The sequence below is a fragment of the Phoca vitulina genome, unplaced genomic scaffold, assembly GCF_004348235.1.
Source record: "Phoca vitulina isolate PV1807 unplaced genomic scaffold, GSC_HSeal_1.0 scaffold33, whole genome shotgun sequence".
In the NCBI taxonomy this organism is placed as follows: Eukaryota; Metazoa; Chordata; class Mammalia; order Carnivora; family Phocidae; genus Phoca; species Phoca vitulina.
This window is the reverse complement of record NW_022589736.1, coordinates 690,669-715,308: the sequence shown is the minus strand read 5'-3', so window position 1 is coordinate 715,308 and position 24,640 is coordinate 690,669. Positions and strand designations below refer to the sequence as shown.

Sequence of the window (24,640 nt, the reverse complement as noted above, 5' to 3'; positions counted from 1 at the left end):
ATGTGGGGTTTTTTTTAAATGTCCATAATGCAAAGTAAGCTTAAAAGTGTCTCATATCTGGAGGCATTTCATTAAGAAAAGCACAAAAACTTGAAGAAATTATTTTCTTTCAGTATTAAAAAAAAAAAAGTAGCATTCAACTCAACAACATCGTTGCTCCCCCCAGGGATGAATGAGTGAAGTTCTGACGTTTACCCTGATCATTAATGTTAATTAAAACCAACATTCTTGTCAGAACCACACTCGGAGAGCCAGATGGTAAACCAGCCATGGGAAGGCACCATCTTGGAAGGGGATCCTCCTGCCCCGGTCGCGCCTTCAGACCACCGCAGCCCCGGCCTGTCGCCCGTCAGCAGCCTCCACACACACCCCGAGAGAGCACCACCCAGCTAAGCCGCTCCTGGATTCCTGACCCACAGAACTGTGGGAGAGAATAAACCCTTACAGTTGTTTCGAGCTGCTAAATCTGGGAGTAATCTGTGCCACAGCCATAGACGCCAACAAACACACGGTCTTGTACCAAACTGTACTAGAGGGAAAATGAGCCACGATTTACTAGACTATTTTGTTGTGACAAAATTCCCAGGAGTGGAATAACTGACCCAAAGACTATGAATAAAAATATGCTTCTTGACTTCTTAACAGTTTGTTGCCCGCAATGAAAGCGTCTTTTTGCCTCGAGCAGGGGGTTCGGCCCACTTTGTCTTGGAAGGTCAGAAAGCGTGCATTCTAGGCTGTGTAGACTCAGGGGCATAATCAAGGAGAGTATGTATCTGATTAGATAACCATCTAACACATAACCATTTAAAAATGTAAAATCCATTCTGAGCTCAGAACCAAACAAAAAACAAGGCCTTGGGCTAGATTTGGCCTGGGCTGTAGTTTACTCAGCCCCGGCCTAGAGGGTCAGCAATGCTGTTATAATTAATGATTTTGCTCATAAGATAGGTATTAAGTGATATTTCATTTTTTGTCTTAATTTGCATATGGCATCTTTCAAGGAAAATAATGGAATCTATTCATGCTAACATTGCCTCCGTTCTTTGGAAAAGCCATTGGCCGGTTAATTGAATATTCAGTTAATTCAGTATTTACTCAGGGCCTGTTTAAGACTCTTTAAATCGAAACAAACTGAAGTGAGTTGTGATTTTTGTGAATTTGCATTTCTCTTTGTTTTGGCCTGGTTTAGGGTTAACAAGTTGTCAGACACCAACACAGATATCCAAGCCCTCAAGATCCCCTCCATGCAGTCCCAACAAAGAGTCCCTAACAGCAGGATTAAACGCATTCACTCTAGGATCTTCTCAATACAGTCGGGCCTGCCAATCCAGCTGAACACTGGGGTGAGCAAGTATTTCAAATGCATGCAAGAGGGCAGATTTGGGTTCAATTCTTAGAATCACCCTATTCTTCTGCCAAAAAGTGCAGGTCAACCTTTCACGGGGGCTTGAGAAAAAAAAATGTGCAGATTTTCAGCATAAAAGACAGGCCCCACTAGGTTTCAGCAATGCCAGGCTCTCAGCTCTAGTTCAAAGGCAACATCCTAGTGTTTCCTGACCAGGATTAACCCAACAGAGGAAAGTATCAGAAAAGGTCACAGGAAAGGTCAAAGGAAAGGTCTTGGCCCTTCCTCTCACCAAGAAGAAAGAATAAAAGTCTACTGGCCACAAAAGCATGTTTAATCCTCCTTTTTCATCTTTCACTGTGAAACAGATCACATATTGGATCACCTGAAGTTTAAGATTTTTTTATTTTATTTTTATTTTTATTTTTATTTTTTTTTTTAAAGATTTTATTTATTTATTTGACAGAGCGAGACACCGAGAGAGGGAACACAAGCAGGGGCAGAGGGAGAGGGAGAAGCAGGCTTCCCGCCGAGCAGGGAGCCCGATGTGGGGCTCGATCCCAGGACCCTGGGACCATGACCTGAGCCGAAGGCAGACGCTTAACGACTGAGCCACCCAGGCGCCCCTGAAGTTTAAGATTTTTTTAAACATGCTTATGAAATATATGGATAACCTATCATGTTTTTTTATTGTTAAAAAAAAATTACTGATGTACATCTTACAAAATGGTCTCGAGTTGGCCATCTACAGGGTGTGACTGTCAAACAGTGAGACTGGATTTCATGGGTTAGGGAAGAGATTGAGTCCAGTGTTTCATAATCTCGAATCACATAGGAAAGGAGAAGCTGTCATCCATGGGGCCTCTGAGGTGGAAAGGGTCTCCGGGTCATCGAGGCCAGCCGCCTGCCCTGTACAGGAGGCTCTTCTCCAGACTCTGGCAAGAGGTTCATGTGGGCTCCGCTTGGCCAAGCTTTGCTTCTGGAGACTTCCCGGGAAGTATTTCTCAGGGTACCACCTCAGACAAGTTGAGAGCAGTGCCTTTTGAGGAATGCTTCGTGGCCTTTGTCACGTCCAATGTGGGAAATTTCGGGGTTGCTTGCTAGAGACTTTCAGGGATTTGTCGGTATCTGGGGCCAGGAATGTAGGAACGCCTGACTCAGACCTGACCACCAAGCCTCTTCCCACAAAGGCTCTAGGTGGGCGAGTCTTGGCCCCTCTCCCTACCTTGGCTCCTGCAGCACTGGCAAGAAGCGGTGTGGGAGCCCCAGGTGCTGACCCCCCAGCGTCTCCCACCCCGGGCCCACCTACATGTCCTGGTCCTCAGCGCACGTGACCACACCCTTCACGGTTACTGTCCAGGCCATGGGGGACATGTGTGCACGTACCTGCAGGATGCGCCACCAGAAGTGGAGTTTCTAAGTTCAAATCCATATGAATATTAAATTAGATTGTATTCCCTCCAGCTAATTTGTTTTTTAAGAAAATTGTACCAAATTAAAACTCCAGCAGTGGCATTTTCCCCACATCCTCACCAACTTAAAATTTCTGAAAATCTGGTAGGTTAAAAAAAAGAAAATGGCATCATACTTACATTTGGTATCTGTTTAGACTACTCTTCCAGATCTTTCCAATCTATGGCTTCTTTTTCTGCCATTAAATGTCAATCAAATCACTAGGTAAAAGAATGTTTACTTGCAGCAAATTCTGAGCATCATCAAAATGTTAGGCCCAGTGTGAGAGCGCAGCTGGGCGTGGGCTGGGGGCCACGCAGCCCTCTGGTGGCTCCTCTCCGTGGCCATGCTAATGGGGTGCCCCGTTTCTATTGCAGCTCAGCCTTGTCTGCCAACAGTTCTATGCCATGTTCCTGAAAAGGGTCACATACTCTTGGCGCAACTGGATGCTGATGCTAACAATACAGGTCCTGGCACCTCTGGCGATCACCATCTTCAGCCTTGCCTTCCTCAACTTGGAAACGCATATGGACGAGGTCCCACTGGAACTGACCCTAAAAACACGGTCAAACCATTGTCCCATTCTATATTTCTCCCAATTCCAGGCTGGGTCCTCGGCTTTCGGAACATTTTACAAACATGCTTGTGGCTGAAAAAGTGTTCAATATCGCTCGGCATCAGGGAAATCCAAATCAAAACCTCAATGAGATACCACCTCACACCAGTCAGAATGCTAAAATTAACAAGTCAGGAAATGACAGATGTTGGCGGGGATGCGGAGAAAGGGGAACCCTCCTACACTGTTGGTGGGAATGCAAGCTGGTGCAACCACTCTGGAAAACAGTATGGAGGTTCCTCAAAAAGTTGAAAATAGAGCTACCATATGATCCAGCAATTGCACTACTGGGTATTTACCCCAAAGATACAAAAGTAGGGACCCGAAAGGGTACGTGCACCCCGATGTTTATAACAGCAATGTCCACAGTGGCCAAACTGTGGAAAGAGCCAAGATGTCCATCAACAGATGAATGGATAAAGAAGATGTGGTATATATATACAATGGAATATTATGCAGCCATCAAAAGGAATGAGATCTTGCCATTTGCAACGACGTGGATAGAACTGGAGGGTATTATGCTGAGCGAAATAAGTCAAACAGAGAAAGACATGTATCATATGACCTCACTGATATGAGGAATTCTTAATCTCAGGAAACAAACTGAGGGTTGCTGGAGTGGGGGGTGGGGTGGGAGGGATGGGGTGACTGGGTGATGGACACTGGGGAGGGTATGTGCTCTGGTAAGCGCTGTGAATTGTGCAAGACTGTTGAATCTCAGATCTGTACCTCTGAAACAAATAATGCAATATATGTTAAGAAAGAAAAAAAGAAGAAGAAGAATGTAGCAGGAGGGGAAGAATGAAGGGGGGGAAATCGGAGGGGGAGAAGAACCATGAGAGACGATGGACTCTGAAAAACAAACTGAGGGTTCTGGAGGGGAGGGGGGTGGGAGGATGGGTTAGCCTGGTGATGAGTATTGAGGAGGGCACGTTCTGCATGGAGCACTGGGTGTTATGCACAAACAATGAATCATGGAACACTATATCTAAAACTAATGATGTAATGTATGGGGATTAACATAACAATAAAAAAATTAAAAAAAAAAAACATGCTTGTGGCTGAGGAGCAAATCCCTCTGGAGACTCTGAGTAAGTGTGAGGCTCCGGGGACAGGGCGTGCTGCAGGCATGCTGCTCCCTGCAGGGACGCCCCATCCTTTGGGGCCACGCAGTGCTCCCTAAAGTCAGACGAACAGCCAGAAGTCTCAGAAAGACGTCTTTAACCCCCCCAGATGACAGGAAAGGGAGGATGCCCAGAAATGAAACCAGGCTGTGTCTTTCTGGGGACTGCAGCATGTCCAAAAATGAAATTGATAAATTATCTGATGTGTTGGGCATGCCCTGAGAGGAGATTTACACATCTATCGAGGGGGTTTGGTGATAGACACAGAGAACATGAAGCAAATGTGAGAAAGCAAGACATGGGGCACCTGGGTAGCTCAGGTCGAGCATCTGACTCTTGATTTTGGCTCAGGTCATGATCTCAGGGTCATGAGATTGAGCCCCATGTTAGGCTCTGTGCTGGGTGTAGAGTCTGCTGGAGATTCTCCCTCTCCCTCTGCCCCTCCCCCTGCTCACATGCACACACACTCGCGCTCTTTCTCGGTCTCTAAAAAGAAATAAATCTCTAAAAGAAAGAAAGAGAAGGAAGGACATTAACTCTGGCAGGGAGGTTGTACAAAAAAGGAAACACATCATAACACACCACTTGGTTCAGCTGTGAACTGATTTAACCAACCTTATGATGTGCTCCAGGGGAAGGCTGAGGAAGGGAGCCCGTAGGGGTTGCGGGTAAGAGAAGAAAGTCCTTGCTTCCATAACAGGACATCAATAGGTAAATGTGCAATTTAGCAGTCTGGAGAAATGCCAGCTGACCAGTGTGAGAGTGGGTGCCCCCGGGGAGCAGGCACTGGGGATGGCAGAGGGCAGGCCAGGGCATGGCCATCTGTCATTGCAAGTCTTGCATAATTACCCAGTTTTAAAAGTTATACTGCATGAGTTATTTGGATGAGAAATAAAATTGTATTCACTTTTTTAAATAAAGTAAAGAGATCAAATGCAGAACATGGTGTGGCAAACGGGGAGAAGGAGAAACCTCACCTCCTCTGCAAGCGAGGGCCTGCTGAGTGTCCCGCCAGCAGGGTGGTCACCATTGTTGCTGGGATGGGCAGTCCCTTCTAGCGCTAAAGACTGCCAAGTTCCAGGGAGTTCCAGGGAGTTCTAGGTGGGTCCCGTGTTTATGTGGCGCTGTGTGCTGAGAGCACAGTGAAGAACGGTGTCGCTCCCAGCCCGTAGTGAGCCCCTCGCCCAGAGGTCGGAGGGGAAGTGAAGACAGTTGCAGGGACGATGGCAGCGCTGCGGGATCACAGGGCGTAGCTCGGCCTCGGAGGGGGGCCGAGTAGGTGCAGGGTCAGAGCCTGAGCTATGAGCCTGAGCTGACCGGCAGAAGGGGAAGAGAACTGGAGAACAATGCAGAGCACAAGGACAGTGTTTGTAAGCACTGGGAACAGTGGGTCCTCAGGCGCAGCAAGAACCTGGTTTTGCGAGCTGGGTTTGGACGGTGACTGAGTGCTACAGACCACATGGGCAGTGAGGGCCACCAGTGGTGGTTTGGTAAGGTGCAGTGCGGCCACGCATGGCCTTCCAGGCACACGGGAGGGGCCTGGCAAAGGTGCCAAGGCCCTGGGGAGGGCAGGGCATAGACAGCTGGAAAGATGACTAGACTTTTCTCCTTTTTTCCCCACTGCTTCGGTCAACGAAAGGGAGGTTTTAGAGCAGCCTCGGAGCTGTGGGGCCCAGGCAGGAGGCGGCCCTGCAGGGACAGGGGTCACTGGAAGTGAGGGTGCAGCCACGTCTGGAGGAGCCCCCTTTCAGATGGGGCTGGGGCCTGGGGACGAGGCGCGCAGCTCTGGGACACTGCTCTCCCGCAGGCTCGGTGGAGGACCTCCTCCTACAAAAGGCAGAGGAGGAGCCCGAGGGCTTTGATTACAAATACGTGGTGGCGGCTTCCTTTGAAGACTCGGGGAACCACACCACAGTGACGGCGCTCTTCAACAACCAGGCATACCACTCCCCTGCCGTGGCACTGGTGCTCGTGGACAACTTTCTCTTGAAGCTGCTCTCTGGGGCCAGAGCCTCCATTACAGTGGTCAACCACCCTCAACCCCGGTCGGCCCTGGAGGTCTCGGAGGATATCTTGCATCAGTATGTGCGACTGCACTCCCCCCAGTAAAGCCTCCCCGTCCACATCCACAGCGTGGCCCCTCGACCACCTGTTGCTTCTTGTTTGCTTCTTGTTGTAACGACAGATCGTCCCTGTGGAGGACGGCTTCTGTGAGCAGCTCTGCTTAAACCGCCTCCTCCCTCCCTCTCTCTCTCTCTCTCTCTCCATGTCCTGTCACAGGGGCCTGAAAGCACACTTTCTCATTATCAACTTGCTTTTCGGAATGGCTTTCCTGTCCAGCTCCTTTTCCATCTTGACAGTCAAGGAGCGATCCACAAAGGCCAAGCACGTCCAGTTTGCCAGCGGCGTTTACGTGGCTACTTTCTGGCTCTCTGCACTGCTGTGGGACCTCGTCACCTCACTCGTCCCCAGTCTGCTGCTGCTGGTGAGGGCTGCGCGGTGCATGGGGGGCTTGCTGTGGGGACCCCGCGAAGGACCAGAAGCCTGGGCCGGCCGCTTACCCAGGACGTGACTCCGTCATCGACTCTGGGTAAAAGGTCCAGCACCGTTGGGAGCAGAGGGGCCTGCCCTGGGGTCTGCAATCTGTGGCGTGCCCATGACTGCTGCCACAGGCTAGTAAGAGGCTGTGAGCTGGGGATGTGTGCTCACAGACCGGAAATAGCTCAGCAGGGCCCCGAGGGGGCAACTATTGGATCATGACACTCTGTGTGGGGCGGGTCACGTCCCCCTTTGCTCGGCCTGTGTTCTGTAACCGTCGCCGAGCCCCTGACCTTACGGTGCTGACTTGCAGGGGCAGAGCCCACTGTCTGCGCGGTCAGAGATGAGGAAGTGCAGGGGAGCACCTGTGCAGCAAACTTATTCTTAAAGTTGGGATCATCGCATCCTTTCTCTAATCCTTAGCATCAACTCTTAGTGACTCTTCCAAATTCTCCCCCCTTTTTCCCAAGGTGGTGTTTCTGTACCACAAGGAAGAAGCTTTTATGCACGAGGACAACGTCCCAGCCTTTATCTTGGCGCTCATGCTCTACAGCTGGGCTACCATCCCCTTCATCTACCTGCCCAGCTTCTGCTTTCACTACGAAGGCAGCGCTTTTGTCAAGCTCATCATCATACTGACCTTCTTGAGCATCGGCCCCCTCATTCTCATCTTAGTCACAAGCGAAAAAGGTGAGGACCGTCCTATCTACACATATCTTTCATTCTTCCGCTCACAGCCACGGAAGACGTACCCCTGAAAGTTAGGCTATTCTCAGCAGCTGTCTCCTGAAGAGTCCCAAACCGTGTCCCAAACATACATCTCCAGGAGAGCGGAGAGACGTGGTGGTTATGATCATCCAGTGGGTTATGCTCAGCAACAGACAGGGAACAAAGCGCTTAGCACACACACACACACAGCTGCGTGGATGGACATCTGACCCTGCCGATAGGACGAATCCTGGTGACAGTCAGGAGAGCGGTGGCCTCTGAGTTTGGGGGAGAGGGGCTGACTACACAGAGACCCCAGGGAACCTCCTGGAGATACTCTGCATCTTGAGCGAGGTGTTGGTTACATGCGTATAAACGTTTGTCAAAATTCATCAAATGGTCCACTTACGATCGTGCATTTCATTGAAATAAATTATTCCTCTGTTTTTAAAAAAAGTAGTAAGTCGGGCGCCTGGGTGGCTCAGTTGGTTAAGCGACTGCCTTCGGCTCAGGTCATGATCCTGGAGTCCCTGGATCGAGTCCCGCATCGGGCTCCCTGCTCGGCAGGGAGTCTGCTTCTCCCTCTGACCCTCCCCCCTCTCATGTACTCGCTCTCTCTCATTCTCTCTCTCAAATAAATAAATAAAATCTTTAAAAAAAAAAAAAAAAGTAGTAAGTCAATCAATAAGCCAAGGTTGGGAGAGGGCTGTTTGGTGAGTGTGCAGTTAGGGTCGGAGCACCTGGGCAGCGAGCCGTCATTCATACTGTGCATGTTCACATTGACATCATCATGTCTGGGCTGCATCTCTCTGCATCGGGTTGGATACACACACTCATTTCTACCTCTGTGATTCTCTTGTCTATTTACTTGGATGCTGACCACCTCCTTTAAATTGGCATTTGGGTTTTTGTTGTTGTCTCTACCTAAGAATATGTCAATAGCTCCCTGTCTTCGTCTTAGGAGCTATTCTGTCTCCTAGAGGACTGGCCATGCGTGTATTCTTAGCCATCTTGATTGAGCATGTTTTACTGGTCTAACGGTCTGCATTCTTCCTAGTTCTCATGCTTACCAACTATGGAATTTTGGAGATGGAATTGTTTTCATCTGAGCAGATCAGAAAAGCAACAGCGTTTTGATTTTATGATTGGAACAGAACAAAAAGCATGCTGCAGACAGAGGAAAGGGGTTAGCAAAGGCATGTCCTAAGGGAACCCTAACCCCGCAGTCCTCAACTGCACTGTGCATCCGAGATTCATGGGTCAGCATGCCAAGACACACCCCAGGTGATCCCAATGTGGACGGGCGAGGGAATCACTCTGAGCAATGCTGCCCTTGTCTCCAGAAAGAACCTGAGATTCCTCCCTTTCCTCTCTCCTCTGCCACCCAACCCCACCCCAGACAGACAAGCACCCACAAGTCCAAGGACACTGAAGGGCCCTGATGGGGACAGAGCTCTCTCAGAGAGAATGACCAAGCCAGGGAGCATGGATCTCTGGGCCTTCTCTCTGGATCCCTCGACCTTTCTGGGATCCATTTCTTCTTAGATTACTTCATGCCCTTTCTTCTCTCCCCTCCTATACAGCAACAACAAGGACCGAGACCCTTCTCCCGCTTTGCAGGAGGCCCCCTCCCACTTAAAAGTCATGGGGGAAGGAGGCTGGGACAAGGCACAAAGCTCTGGTCTGGGGGAAAGCATGCTGGTTCCTGTGTGCACCCCATCCCCACCTCCTGAGGAAGGACACCGTTAGGACACTTTGGCCTCTATACACTCGCCCCAAGGGCCTCATTCAGATGCTGTTGTCATGGCAGCACAGAGTCAAAAATATAAAGCTAAATCTGAGCTCTCCTTTCTCTGAGATGCCACTAAAATAATAAAAAAGGAAATAAAGGTGTATGAATTCATGATGAAGAAGCATCCAAGGTGCATTTGGAGGGGGAAATGGCTGAGCAAGGACCTAAATGAGCACCACAGAATCCTGGAGAGGCTTGGGAGCCAGAAGCTGGGGAGTGAAGGTGGGGCTGATAACAGTGGTGTCTGTCTCTGCCCTCACGTCCCCTGCGGGAAGCAGAGAACACCCTCCTCTGGATGAATTGAACTTGCTCCCACACAAGACCTACACATTCTGCCTGGTCCCCTGCCCGAGATGTCGCCCTCCCCCGTGCACAGAGCCAGCAATTGCCTCCCGGCGCCTCTTCTGCTTCTGTGGATAGTCAGGCAGGGTCAGCGAACACTTAAGGACAGACAGCAACCACAGAAGAGACAGAGAGGAAAGCAGACCACCAAAAAGGAAACATGGGGAAATGCAGGACACAAAACAACCATTTCGGAAAAGACGGCATCTATTAAACAGTAGAATTTTACAAGGAAAAAAAGCCCCAACTCTGAGAGCAAGAAAGAGCAGACTGCCAGCACAAAACACTTAGCAGAAGGGGTGGGAGACGAAGCCTGTCAACCTCTCGGAAAGTAGAGCAGAAAGACAGGAGGACCAGGGAAGGTGGGGGCGGGCAGGTGCTGGGAGAGGGTCCAGGCGCTGGAGCCCCAGCCCCCGAGAAGGGCTCCACAAACAGAAAGTTTGAGGAAATCACCAACAAGATCTCCCGGCGTCGCAAACAAACCAAGCTCAAGGCTGAAGGGATCCGTGAGACTTCTGAAGCTGAGGGGAGAAGGGTCTAGACCTTAAAGCCAGACGCTTCCTGGGGGACAAATTCTGGGGCCGTTCAACTGTCCGGCGAGCGGAAGCACGGAATGAAGGCAAGTTCAGCCACGCCAAGGGAAACGTGACCCTCCGTGTCTCTTTCTCGGGAAGTCAATGGAGACACGTGGGCCAGCAAAGTGAAGGGGCAAAGCAACAAAGAAGGCATGGGACCCAGAGGGGAGCAGGTCCAACCCCGGGTGCGACAGAGAACAGCCACCTTCCGGTGGAGGGCGAGACTCAGAAGGTTTGTGACCTCACCCCGGCCTTTGAGCAGCTTTGGGGTAGGATCCAGAGAGAAAGAAGGAAGGAAGATAATCGGGAGCCATGAATATCGGCCTCTTCAATTAGATGTGTCGCTCATGGACACCTTCTTTGATTCTGGTTACGGTGAGCTGGGGGGAAGGGGGTGGCCCCTCTCAGATTCCAAGCACTTCCCACTTAGGGCCCAGAGACACCATCCGGCTGACTGTTGGTTCCTAGGCCAGGCTCAGGAACATTGTCTGTTTATGGTTAAGCCTTTCTCTGGACCCACGCAGAAGTGGCAAGGCTGGTGTCCTGGCGCTTACCCCCTGCCTCCTCCACCTCAGCCTCCAGATGAGATTTCCAAATCTAGAGTTTTAAATAGAGCAAATTAGGAGGGCGTGGCTGGCTGTGCTTCCGTCCCAGTCCTATCTGCCACCTTCCCAGCCGTCCTGCTGAGTTATGGTCTCAGGCACAGCTCAAGGCCTGGTCACCAGGGCCATGCCCTCCTGCCTTCCGGCCTGGCTCACACTTCATGCGTGCGGCCCCAAACTGTGCCTCATGCCCCTCGGCTGGGCCGTGATTCTGCGGCTGTTTCTGCATCCTGCCCCAGGACATGTTGGTTGGGAGACCTCATATCCCAAGTTCAACTCCATGAGGAGTGGCCCCACTGGTGAGAATTTCACAGGTTGGTACCCAAAAGCTGTAGTGCTCTAAATCCAGGTCCTGAGAGTAGAGTTCCTTTCGTGTAACTGGTTCAGCCTCTCCCCACAGGATCTGTAAGTCATGTGTCCACAGGCTCCCTCCCCTGAGTCACCCATGGGCGTGGAGCTGGTTGTGTGAGTTGTCACAAAGTCTACAATTAGAGCTCCCGTCCCCATCCCTCAGTTTCTCCTTCCTGCCAGTGAGGACGCGCTGGGGCATGGAGGGACAGCAGACAACAGCCGGGGCAGCGGGGGAGGGCTGAGGGACACGGTCCCATTTCTGGCCCATGCCCCATGCAGCGCACTACGAATTCATCCTCTTATGAGCAGCTGATCAGTAGAATATTTCTTTTGCAGAGCATTTGTGTTTATTTGTTCTAAATAGACGTTTTTAAAATATTTTAAATATACATGCTTCAATTTCTTGCCAAACAACCCTGTTTGGTGTTTCTTCACTTTGTAATATAACATGAATCTAAAAATTGGCTTCTCTTAACCTCTAAGAGGCCCCAGTTTCTGTATATTTAGTTCATAACCAGCCAATTTACTGACCTTGCTTTTGTGTCTCACAGTACTTTGGCTGATTTTCGTGGCCTTTCCAGGTCTATGGCGGCAGAGAGCATCTACAAATGATGGCTTTGTCCCCACAAACGATCTAGGCGGGGACTGTGTCCTCCTTAGCTCCCATACGAGGACGCTCAGACACCCCCACAGCTGGCCCACCAGACCCTGCTGTCTGGCCCAGCTCCCTGGTAAACCTCATCCCCCTCCCGCCTCTCAGCTTGCCCCTTCCACAGACGAATCCCATGTGGCAGCCATGCTCTTGCTGGTTTTTCCCCAAACACAGCTCTTTGGGATTCATCTGCACAAGCCATTGGAATAGAAGTGAAATGGCAAGCTCGGGAAGCATGGCCCAAAGGAAAGTGTGTATGGCATGGAGGTTGAATGACTGCCGAGGTCTTTGGGGTGGGGCCCGGGAGAGTGACGCGTGCCACGGGCTGTGCCCTTTTCTGCCTGCAAGTGAGTCAGTACTTTCTATCCCCTTTGCAGAGATGGGCTACACAATGGTGTCGGACTCCTTGGACTGCACATTCCTACTGCTGCCAGGCCACTGCCTGGGAATGGCCCTCTTCAACTTATACTACAGCTACGGAATCCAGAAGTTGTGCAAAACCAGGAACCTGGACCACTGGGAGTGTAATCAAATTTGTGAGTACTGCACGTGGAAATTTTCCCTTTGACAGGATACAACTCAGTGGGTTTGGGTATGTTCACAAGGTTGTACGAGCATCACCACGATCCAATTCCAGAACATTTCCATCACCCCAAAAAGAAGCATGGTCCATTCATAGTCTTTCCCCCGTTGCCCCTCCCCCAGCCCCTGGCAACCACTAAGCCTGCTCTCTCCATCTGTGGACTTGCCTGTTCTGGTCCTTCGTGTCCGCCTTCTCTCGTTCAGCATCGTGTTTTCAAGGATCATCCACGTTGGAGCGGGTGTCAGAGTCTCATTCCCTTTTCATGGCTGAATCATATTCCATCGTCTAGATGGACCACAATTTGTTCATCGGGTAATGGTCGTGCAGGATGTTCCCACCTGTTGGTAGTTATGAATAATGCCGCTGTGAGATTCATGTACAAGTTCTTGTGTGAACGTGTTTTCAGTTCTCTCAACTACATACCTAGGAATGAATTTGTGTTTAGCTTTTCGAGGAACCACCAGACTGTTTTCCATAGCGGCTGCACCATTTTACATTTTGCCTGCGATGTATGAGGGTTCCAATTTGTCCACATTCTCTCCAACACCTTTAAAAAAATTTTTTTTTGAGAGAAAGAGATAGAGCAAGCAGGGCGAGGGTCCGAGGGAGAGAACCTCAAGCAGACGCCCCGCCGAGCGTGGCCCAACACGGGGCTCCATCCCACGACCCCGAGATCACGACCTGAGCCAAAACCCAAAGTCGGACGCTCAACCGCCTGAGCCACCCAGGCGCCCCTAGATTATTCATTTTTTTAAGTTGTGGTAAAATGTATATGAAGTTTACCATTTTAACCATTTTTGAGTATACTAATCAGTCGCATTAAGCACAATCACACTGTTGAACCACCATCTCCAGAACCATTTTCATCTTGCAAAACCAAAACGGTCCCCGTGAAACCCCAACTCCCCATCCCCCAGCACCACCACCTCCCACGCCGTGTCTGTGAATTCTGCTCCTCTAGGGACCTCACACGAAACCGCCTAAGTCCTTTCTCGTTTCCTTTTGTGGACATTCTGGAGCTACTTTCTTTGTGGTTACCATAGGGATTACATTAACACCCTGAAGTTACCACATTCTAATTGGAATTTATATCAGCCTGACTTCGGTAACATAGAAACTGCTCCCAGTTGGGTCCCCACTCCCCTTCAATGATCGCATATTGTGTATCCAAAACATAGACCAATAATTGCTTTTCTGCATTAGTTTCTTCAGTCATGGAGAAAACCACAAGTGGAGTTACAAACCCACCTTTTAATAATACTAGCTTTTATAATCGTCCATGAATTTACCTTTGCCAGAGACCTTTATTATTCCGATCTGTATGTCCCGGGACAGTCTGTTATAGATTAAATGAAACTGGCGAATTGGAAAAAATAATGCATAGTGTCATTCCGTTTATATCGTAAAAGCTCGTGTCTAGAAAGGGTAGAAAGGTTACACACAAACACTAACAATAGCTTGGGGGAGTGGAGGGGTCCCTCTCACATGTCCCTTTTTCCTGATGAGTGTGTATTTATGGTATAATTTTCAAATACATGTATTTAAAGGGAAAATGTGAAAGCAGATGAGATTACAGAGAGGGGGCTAGAGGCTCCCAGATGTTTTGACAGGACTGGTCAGCTGAAGCTGCAGGTGACTGACAAATGATCAAAGAACCAAACATGTAAATATCTTTCAAACCACTGTCATAGGACAGGGTGAGGTCCTTGACCTCAACACATTAGTTGTACAACGTGAGTCGTAGCAAGAGAAACAAAATACTGTTCGTGTTTACTACCCGCTGGGACGTGGGAACAGCACTGATGACGCTCACATGTGCTTTCAACCGCATTTGCTACAGGAGGAAAGACTGGGAAGCCAGCCAGAGTTTGGTAACATGTTTCTTCCCTGTTAGCAGAGGGATACACCGTCCAGGAGAGCGTCTACGCCTGGGAGTCTCTCAGGACGGGGAAGTATCTGACAGCCCTGGTCATCTCGGGGTTTGTGTACCTCATCCTGCTATTCCTTGTTGAAACCAACACCTTGTGGGAGCTGAAAGCCAGGTTTTCTGCCTTCAACAGGAAGCGACAAGTGGTGAGTGGGGTCAGCATGTAACTCTGGAAGCCCGGGTCAATGGGCTGGCTCCATAGTCCGTGGTCGGGAGTGGCCTTGACTGTCAGCATCTGAGGGAGCCTGGAGACCCTCTCATCCACTCCCAGGGCAGAGGGGTGACAGCCCATGCCGGGTGGGGCGGAGATCTGGAGGGACAGGGACGCAGAGGACTGGCCTGGCTCCTGTGACCCTGGTCAGCTGAGTAGGAACAAGACCCTGGATTTCCTAAGACCACTCACCTTTCTGGAACACCTCTTCCCCCCCCCCCACCCAGTCAGCCAGGAGGAGCCCCGAAGGAGAAGGGTCTGTTCTGTCAGCTCTTGGGAAGATTCGTTTGTTTTGACTTGATAGCCCCAGGCTTCAGGTCTTTTAATTTTCCTCAAAAGCCAATACCAAGTGACATTTCCAGGTCCGCGGGACCCTGGTTGCCCCTGAGAAAGGGGTGGTGGTGTGTGCGTGAGCCCCGCGCGCCCTCGGCCTCCTCCCCCTGCCCTCGCACCAGCAGGGACTCCCACCTCCCACCCTTGCCTCCGGAAAGCAGGTGTCGATGCACGGCGTAGCGTCCGTGCTCGTAGACCAAGATGTGGTGCAGGAGGCAAAGGTGGTGGAGACTAACTTGGAAAAGCTGCGTGAGGAGAACCCACTGGTTCTTAGAGAAGTGTCAAAGGTAAAGTCAGACATGCCTGAAAAAGCAAAGACCACCCTCCAGTGTCCCTTTCGTAAGGAAGCAGCCACCAGGGGGCTCCCGGCGCTGCCTGCTGGCTCTCCGGGCCCCACTCGACTGGGTTGAGCTGCCCTGGAGACGCACAAGCAGGGAGCTTTCCTCTGTGAATGAATCACACCCAAAGCTGTTTGCCCTCAAAGTGCCTGAGGGCAGGAGTTAGGGCCTGAACCCTCTGGCGCCTCTCCGGGGGTCCCGTGTAAGGCAGGAGGGCCAGAGCCACGAACCCCAAGAGGCAGGAAGCCTCGGGGTTGGACACGACTGGCTGACCTCTAGGATCTAGAAGGCAATTTTCCAGGGAGTTCCTGGTCGGGGGTGGGGGGAGGCTCCGACAGCTCAAACCAAGCCTGGTTAGCCGGCTGCAGAGCTCCAGCCAGAATTTTATGGAGAGACCCTTCAAACATCCAGGACCTCTGTAACATCTTCCCCCAGTTTGTAAGTTCTTATTTTTTGTTTCCCTAGAGTCACTGGTGGTTTAAACAAACCAACCAACAGACAACTCAGGCAACATCAAGGGGATTTGTTTGCTTGGAGAACTGAAGGGAAGAGGCTAATCCTGGAGAACGAGGCTCTCCGTTTGCAGGGACAGAAAGAGGAGAGCAAACCCCCCTAACCCTGCTGGGAGGGAAAGGAAGCCTGGCCCCTCCTAGCCCCTGGGCCTGACGGCAGCCGGCACCTAACCCAGGACAGTGTGACTGATGCGGGGCGGCTCTGGGCTGCCGGCCCTCGGCCTCCTCACAGCGTACCTTGTCTTGGGCATCTCAGGTCTATGCGGAGAAGGTGCCCCTGCTGGCTGTGAACAAGATCTCCTTCACTGTTCAAGCAGGGGAGTGCTTCGGCCTTCTTGGCATCAACAGAGCCGGGAAAACGTCCATCTTCAAAATGCTGACTGGGGAAAAGCCCATCACCTCTGGGGATGCCTTTGTCAGGGGCCTCAGCATCCGCTCTCACCTGAGGGAGGTAGGGTGTGACCCGGGATGAGGGGGCAGCACTTGGGAAGGGGTAGCTGTTGGGAGGAGGGGATGCGGAAACGCATTTGCCGGTGTGACGCAGGCCTGGGGTGCGCTTGGTCTTTGGAAACCCCGCCTATCAGGTTTATACATGACTCCCAGCCCCATGGCCCTACCTTAGACCTCTTCTCTGAACTCCCCACCCACGATCTTCCATGTCCAGTGCTCACAGCCCTGGACATCCCTCCCACACCCTCCCAGGTCCTAGGTCCAGTCTCCTGGCCGTTCCCACTGTGCTCAGGCTGAGGTTCCTGGGGACACCCGGCTTGCCTTCCTTGCCCTCGGCAGGGCATCTCATAACACAGACCCACCTCCTGTGAGCTGCGGCCTTCCCCTCTCCTCTGGCTCTTCCCACCCTGACCCTTCTGTCCCAGACGCCCGCGGAGGGTGTTCTTCGCCTGCCCGCTAGGCCGTGGCGCTCATCAGGGCTGCAACACCAGCCTTCTGTCTCTCTCGCTCTACAGGGGCCGCCCCCGCCTGAGCTCAGTGGTTACTCTGTCCCCGTCTTCTGCTCGCTGAGGGCACCTGCGCAGCCTCGTCTGCAGCCCGGCCCCAGTCCCGTGTGTGTGTGTGTGTGTGTGTGTGTGTGTGTTGCGCGTGCGTGTGTGTCCTGTGTGTATGCACGCGCACGTGCCTCCTAGACAGCCTTGCTCAGACGTCTCCCTGTTGACACCCGAGCTTCTCACGAGCTCCTCAAACCCGACCCTTTTCATGGGGTCTCCACCTCAGCTACTGGCACCAATTCGATGAACGCCCGGTAGACGCCAACGCTTGTGCCGGCCCAGTGGCCCTCGACAGCACGGAGCTCTGACGCGGTGCAGGTGAGAGCGACAGGGCGGTGGTGTGGTGTCGGCACCTGGTGGAGCAAGTGAAAGGCTCAGGGAGAGACCAAACCACAGGGCATAATGGAGGGTATACTCTTCACAGCACAAGCCATCTAGTCGCCAAAAGTTTATCAAACCAGCTTCAGTGTCCATGACGGAGATCGCATTCAGAGAGAAAGCAGAAAAACCCACGCAAGCCTGTTCCGGAATCTTTAGCCCCTTCGTGTTTGGTGCCCACAGCTGGGGTGAACAGCCGTAGCCAACATAAGCCTCTCACGGCCGCGAGACACTTATGACTCATTTTAACTCTTTTACTATCGTACAAATTACGGGGGAGGCTTCTGGTAATGGCAAATTGCATGACTCTGACCCCCTTCCTGGCAAGAACTATAACAACAGGACCAAATTTTAAAAACATCTCCAGAGAGCCTCCTGAGAAGATAGTGAAGACTTATGAGGCAGGAGGTAGGACAGGGAGAGGACCAGGGAGGCAACCACATCCAGCCAGGGTGGCCGGGAGCCCAGGGTTGCTCCTGATGCTGAAGTGACAGGTGCTGAGGTGAGTGCCTCCTTTTTTAGAGTGCGGACCCCAAAGGGCTGCGCCCTGGGTGCAGGGATGAGCCACATGTAGACAAGCTCATCCAAGGACACAAAAGGACCAGGACTCATGTCAGTCCTGAAACGGGGCTGACAAGACCCTAAGCCACCAATGCTCCCAGGCACCTGGTGGGAGCCAATGTCAACCTCTGGGGGAAAACGATACCGTCCTTGACTACAAAGAATTTTGCAAATGCAATGCTTGGTACACAATAAACCAGATATATGTGCATAAAAGAAAAAGCCCCCCTTCAAAAAAAGTAAGAACGAAGCCTGGAGAGTCAAAAGGGCAGAAGTTATCCAAGAGAAGGTAAGAACATTGGGCAGACCTTCGAGACCGCCCTGAGGGGTCCCTGTCCTGGCGCTCGCACCCCCTGAGCAGCCCCTCCCATGCTGGACCAGGGTTGGTCCGGGTGGCAGCAAAATTTGCAAGAGATGGTATGTCACGTCTGAGGCTGGGTTACAGAAGACACTACAGCTTCTGCGTGAGGTACACCCTTTCCCGCATATCCCTCACGGTGGGGGAAGCTAAGTGCACATCCTGATGGTGCTCACACAGCCCGTGAGGGGCCCACATGGTGCGGAGCAGCGCGGGAGTCCTGAGACCTGCCCACAGCTATGTGAGCAAGCTCGGAAGCAGATTCTCCAGGCTCCCAGGGACGCGGGCTTGGCGGGGAGGCCAAGGGCCACCTCATGATGGAGCCTGCCCAGGACCGCCCAGCCAAGCTGTCCCCAGATCCATGAGCTGAGCCTCAGGAGCCATGAAATAATGAACAAACCATGGCTAAGTTTTGGAGTAACTCGTTATGTGGCAATATATGACAAGCTGATACAAAGGATCCAGTGAAAAGGTTTCACAGACACACAATTGAGGTCCCGAAAGGAAAGGATGCAAATAGGATGCAAAGTGGAATTTGAAAAATTAATGTCTATGACTTGTCCAAAATTTATGAAAAACATCGAATTACAAATAAATAAATCCCTATCAGCCCTAAGCAGGAGAAATTACTAGAAATAAATCCCTAGGAACATTATAATAAAACTGCTGGAAAATAAACACAGGAAGAAAATCTTGCAGGGACCCACTTTCAGAAAAGCAACAATCAGACTGGCAGGTGATGTCTTAACAGAAATGACAGTGCCCAGAAGCCAACAGGACGACACCCCAGAAATGACGGAGGTGCTAACAACCAGCCTACGATAATACACTCAATAAAGTCACGCTGTAAAATGAAGGTATGAAAAGAAGATATTTTCGGGGCATCTGGGTGGCTCAGTCGGTTAAGCGTCTGCCTTCGGCTCAGGTCATGATCCTGGAGTGCCAGGATCGAGTCCCACATCAGGCTCCCTGCTCAGTGGGGAGTCTGCTTCTCCCTCTGACCCTCCCCCCTCTCATGCTCCCTCTCTCTCTCTCTCACTCTGTCAAATAAATAAAATCTTAAAAAAAAAAGAAGACATTTTCACATAAACACTGACAGAACTGATCACTAGCACACGTGTGCCAAAAAAATAAAAAATCACAGAGCCATCTTTAGGCAGAGGGAAAATGATCCCTGAAGGAGTTCAAAGACACAGAAAAGATTGAAAAGTGATTTAAAAAAAAAAAGAGAGAAATGTATGAGTTTTGATTAAACGAAGCTATAAGAATAATAATGTCTTCTGAAGTTCAAAATACGTACACAGTGACGGTAGATGACGGTGATGGCTGCGGGGGGGGGACGATAAGCCATTACAGGGGACAGGAGGAAAACAAGAACAATCACATGACCAGGGACAAGCAGGCACACGCAGGGGGAGTCCAGAGCACACGGGACACGCAGCCCTAAAGAAGCTGGTGCTCGGAAATCCCGATACATCAGTGAGTTCATTCAGCAGAAACAGGACCGAAGACCCCAGTGGAAAGACTGTCGGGGAGATACTCATCAGCTGAAACATCCAGTTAGCACACGGCCCGGCGAGTCCACTCACCAGTGTGTGCCCAAGAGAAGTGAAAACCTACGTCCACACAGCAGCTTGTACAGGGACGTTCACAGCAATGGGATTCACAACTCCGGTGTCGGTCAGCGGATGAGTGGATACGCAAAACGTGGTCTGTCCATACAATGGAGTACCATTCAGCCACATGAAGGAAGCACAGACGCCTGCTGCAACGCTTGATGCTCAGTGACAGAAGCCACTTACGGAAGGCCATGTATCAGGGGCGCCTGGCTGGCTCAGTGGGAAGGGCATGTGCTCCTGATCTTGGGGTCGGGAGTTCAAGCCCCATGTTGGGTGTAGACATTACTTAAATAAGTTTCTTAAAAAGATTTTATTTATTTATTTGAGAGAGAGAGAAAAAGAGAGAGCGCAAACAGGGGGAGGGGCAGAGGGAGAGGGAGAAGCAGACTCCCCACTGAGCGTGGAGCCTGATGTGGGACTCGATCCCACAACCCTGAGATGACGACCTGAGCCGAAACCAAGAGTCAGATGCTCAACTGAGTCACCCAGGCACCCCTTTTAAATTTTTTTAAAAATTTATTTAAGGTATGCCTGGGTGGCTCAGTTGATGAAGCGTCTGCCTTTGGCTCAGGTCATGATCTCAGGGTCCTGGGATTGAGCCCCACATCGGGCCCCCTGCTCAGCAGGGAGTCTGCTTGGGATTCTCTCCCTCTGCCCCACTTGCTCTTGCTCTCCTGCTCTCTCTCTCTAAAATAAATACATCTTTAAAAACAAATTTTTTTAAAAGGCCACATATTATATGATTTGCCTTATGTCAAATGTCAGACCGAGCAAATATATAGACAGTAAGTAGATTAGTGGTGTCAAGGGCTGAGGGTATTAGAAGCAATGGGGAGTGAGTGCTAATGGATATGGGGTTTCTTTGGGGAGATGAAATGTTCTAAACCTGATTGTGATGATAAATGCACCCCTCTGAATATGCTAAAAACCACGGAATTTTACACATTCAATGGGTGAATGTGGTGAACGGGTGAATTCCATGGTATGTGAATTGTGTGTCTCAATAAAGCTGCTATAAAAGGCAAGGAACAGGGGCACCTAAGTGGCTCAGTTAAGCATCCAACTCTTGGTTTTGGCTCCAGTCATGATCTCAACGTTGAGGGATCAAGCCCCACATCAGGCTCTGCACTCAGCACCAAGTCAGCTTGGGATTCCCTCCCTCCCCCAACTCGTGCACACATTCTCTCTTTTTCGCTCTCAAATAAATAATCTTTTAAAAAAGAGGGGGGGTGAGAAACAAAGAAACAAATGAAGAAAGGAAGGGAGAGGAGAAGGGGCAGCAGCTGGTCCTCGGCAAATCCCAAGCCTGGTCTTTTTTTTTTTTTTTTTAAAGATTTTATTTATTTGACAGAGAGAGTCACAGTGAGAGAGGGAACACAAGCAGGGGGAGTGGGAGAGGGAGAAGCAGGCTTCCCGCTGAGCAGGGAGCCCGATGCGGGGCTCGATCCCAGGACCCTGGGACCATGACCTGAGCTGAAGACAGACGCCTAAAGACTGAGCCACCCAGGCGCCCCTCCAAGCCTGGTCTTACTGTCACCAGCCCTCCAGCCCACAGACCTTCCTGAAGCTCATGCAGAAGGAAGAACGAACGTGTTCCATAAACTCAGGTGACTAGAAATGTTACATCTCTTTGTGTTAATTAAAATCAAATGACATCTGCCAGGAAATCGGATTTCAGTCTCCACACAACCCTTCTGCACATCACCTCCTGGCACAGTGTGACCTCGCCGTTAGAAATGTGGGTTTTAAGTCTAGTTAAGCCTGCCCCTCCATCCCTCCACTTTCTCCTGGAAATCTTGCATGGATTCATCTCGTCAGCAAACTCCTTGCTCTCCCCGCCATGTGAGCCTGCTGCTCACCGCCCTTTAGATGGACAAGTCCTTTCAAGCATTCTTAATATATCTAAGATATATTCTTACCAGGATGCGCTGGTGTTCTAAGCCACGGCTGTGACATGTGTTTCCATGAGCCCCGCTCACCGCCCCAGAATTATGTGGCTCCACTGAGGGGTTGTCCTTGGCCCACGGCACCACCAAGTGCTGAACAGGGCTCTGTGGCCGCCCTAGCCAAGCCCCGGTGTACTGTGGGCTCGTGTGTGCAAGAACATCACATTCCTTCATTTTCTTTAAATCACGTTACGTTTTCAAGCCTTCTACCCCAAAACTGTTTCAAGAGATAGAAAACCTGTATAGACCCAAACCAGAGGTGAACTGAAATAAAGGTCAAAGATCTGTGCCTTCTTGGGACGCCTGGATGGCTCGGTTGATTAAGCATCTGCCTTTGGCTCAGGTTGTGATCTCAGGGTCCTGGGATAGAGCCCCACGTCGGGCTCTCTGCTCAGGGGGGAACCCGCTTCTCCCTCTCCCTCTGCTCCTCCTCTCCCCTTTTCGCAAACAAAATCTTTAAAAATAAAAAAAAAGCAAAAAAACAAAAACAAAAGCAACCCTCCATCCTGCTCATGACTCTAAAACAATTTTCAGCGAACTAGAAATAGGAATAAAATCAGGTTAAAATCACCCGATGAAGGTGACCTACCAGAAACCTTCGTATCTTGTAGTGAGATGCTTGACACATCTTGGTTCAAGTCTGTTTTTCCCGCGGGCACGTTGCTCCTGGTGGCAGGTGTCTTCAGGGGAAGCCCCACCCTCCGCTGTGTGATGTTCCGGGTGCGTTCTCCCCTCGTTCACTCCATCCAGGCGGTTTTCCTGTCTGCGCCATCAGAGCAGGGTGCCCCACCCCTGCCAGGGGCACCCAGAGCAGCCCTTCGCTTCAGTGGGGAGACGGATGGGAAGAAGAGCATTGGTTATTTCTCAAGAATGGCATCCTACCATTTTCATCATCTACTCCAGGGAAGCCCCTGACCAGGGGCACAAACCAGGGCAGTTCACTGCAAGTTTATAAAGGCAAAAACTTGAAAATAACTCACGTGTGCCTGGGTTCTTTATAAGCAGCTAAATAAAATCTAGAAGCCCTTCCCGAACGACTAAGTAGCAGTTAAACTGAATCGGAGTAGACCTGTATTTTTTGACTGAGAAAAATCTTTAAGATATAATGTTGAGGGGTGCCCGGGTGGCTCAGTTGGGTTGGCTCGGTTGGGCAGGTAGGTGCTGGGCACTGAGGTTTCACGCCAGGCAGGCAGAAGGGCCCCGCGTGTGCCCGCGCACAGACAGCGGCAGCGAGCGCTGCATCCGGGCTCCCTAACGCCACTGTCGTCCCACCCCCCCCCCCCCCACGTGGCACACGTCTGTCCACATGGCGAACACACAAGGCAGAGCAGGAGCCTGGGCGGGGGCCATGCCAGGGCAGGGGTCCAGGCCTGGACGCGGCTGGCGGCTTTCCTTCTGACGTGCCTCCCTCTTGGGCTGCGTTCCAACCCCAGGTGCGGCAGTGGGTGGGCTACTGCCCCCAGTTTGACGCCCTGTTCAACCACATGACGGGCTGGGAGACGCTGGTGGTGTACGCCCGGATCCGGGGCATCCCCGAGAGCCACATTGGCGCCTGTGTGGAGCAGATTCTTGACAGCTTACTCATGTATGCGTACACGGACAAGCTGGTGAAGACTTACAGGTGACACTTTCCACCTTCACCGATGAGAGGTGCCCTGGCATTCCTCAGTGCAGGCCGCGGACGTCAGCTCTGGGTTTGGGGTCACTGTGCAGTCCACATGTCACTGTGTGGATTTGCAGGAGGCGGCCCCCTCCTGTGGACGAACGAGTCCGTGGCCTGTGCTGCCCAGAGGCACTGCTTCCGCTTGACCCCGGGCAGGTAGGGGGCTAAAGACAAGCAGGTAGCGTCACAGGTGTTATTGTCCTGCGCGTCACAAAGGGCCCTGGATTTTTGGTAGGCTTGCATTTCAAGTGTACGTTACCTTATCTCGCTGCGTCTGGGGCATCTGAACTGCTGATGTCTGGCTGAGAGGCTGGGGGTCTTCCTCTGTCCTCTGCGCCACTGATAGGAAGGGCCAGTCTCGTTAGCTTACACAGCAGGGCCAGTCCCAGGACTCCCTGGCAGTATCCCACTCCTAGGACCAGGAAGTCAGAGATGCCCAGGCAGCAGGCGATTGCTGACCTTGGCTCTTCCCTCCCTGTTGGCTTTGGTTTCAGGCAGGTTTTTGTACTTCCTTGCATCTTTTCAAGATTAAATGAGTTAACACTTGCAAAGTTTATTTATTTATTTATTTATTTAAAAAGATTTTATTTATTTATTTGACAGAGAGATAGAGAACACAAGTAGGCAGAGGGAGAGGGAGAAGCAGGCTCCCGCAGAGCGGGGAGCCCGATGCGGGACTCGATCCCAGGACCCTGGGATCATGACCTGAGCCGAAGGCAGCCGCTTAACCGACTGAGCCACCCAGGCGCCCAACACTTGCAAAGTTTAGAACAGCCCCGCACGCACTGTAAATGCTATGTGTTCATTCAAGAAAAGCTAGCTAAAATGGCCCTCTGTCCTTACACCCCCAACACCATAGAGACCCTCAAAGAAGACTCAGGGACCACGTTCCCACCCTGGACTGATCCCTGTGTCTGGGGCCATGATCTATACACTGAGTGGACAGTCAAGTCACAATGCAACCTCATAGGAGGGTGGTGGGCATGTTACTAGAGCCCCGCTGAGGAGCTGTGGGACACTTCCTCAACAGAGAACAGAAAGCCTGGGGTGGGTGGGTGGGTGGGTGTGTGTGTGTGTGTGTGTGTGTGTGTGTGTGTGTGTGTGTGTGTG

General features: G+C 51.2%; 1 protein-coding gene across 1 annotated transcript in view; it reads left to right on the top strand.

Annotated features, from left to right (window-relative positions):
- LOC116645377 (ATP-binding cassette sub-family A member 17-like) overlaps window positions 1-24,640 on the top strand; it is a gene marked incomplete at its 3' end in the record, with an annotated part of 63,265 nt that overhangs the window by 36,866 nt on the left and 1,759 nt on the right. The window contains 12 exon segments of the mRNA XM_032425509.1: window positions 1,190-1,343; window positions 3,175-3,359; window positions 3,361-3,466; window positions 5,817-5,907; window positions 6,345-6,618; window positions 6,818-7,022; window positions 7,546-7,765; window positions 12,475-12,633; window positions 14,575-14,750; window positions 15,313-15,438; window positions 16,258-16,452; window positions 23,301-23,488. Coding sequence (XP_032281400.1) covers window positions 1,190-1,343; window positions 3,175-3,359; window positions 3,361-3,466; window positions 5,817-5,907; window positions 6,345-6,618; window positions 6,818-7,022; window positions 7,546-7,765; window positions 12,475-12,633; window positions 14,575-14,750; window positions 15,313-15,438; window positions 16,258-16,452; window positions 23,301-23,488 — 2,079 coding nt within the window.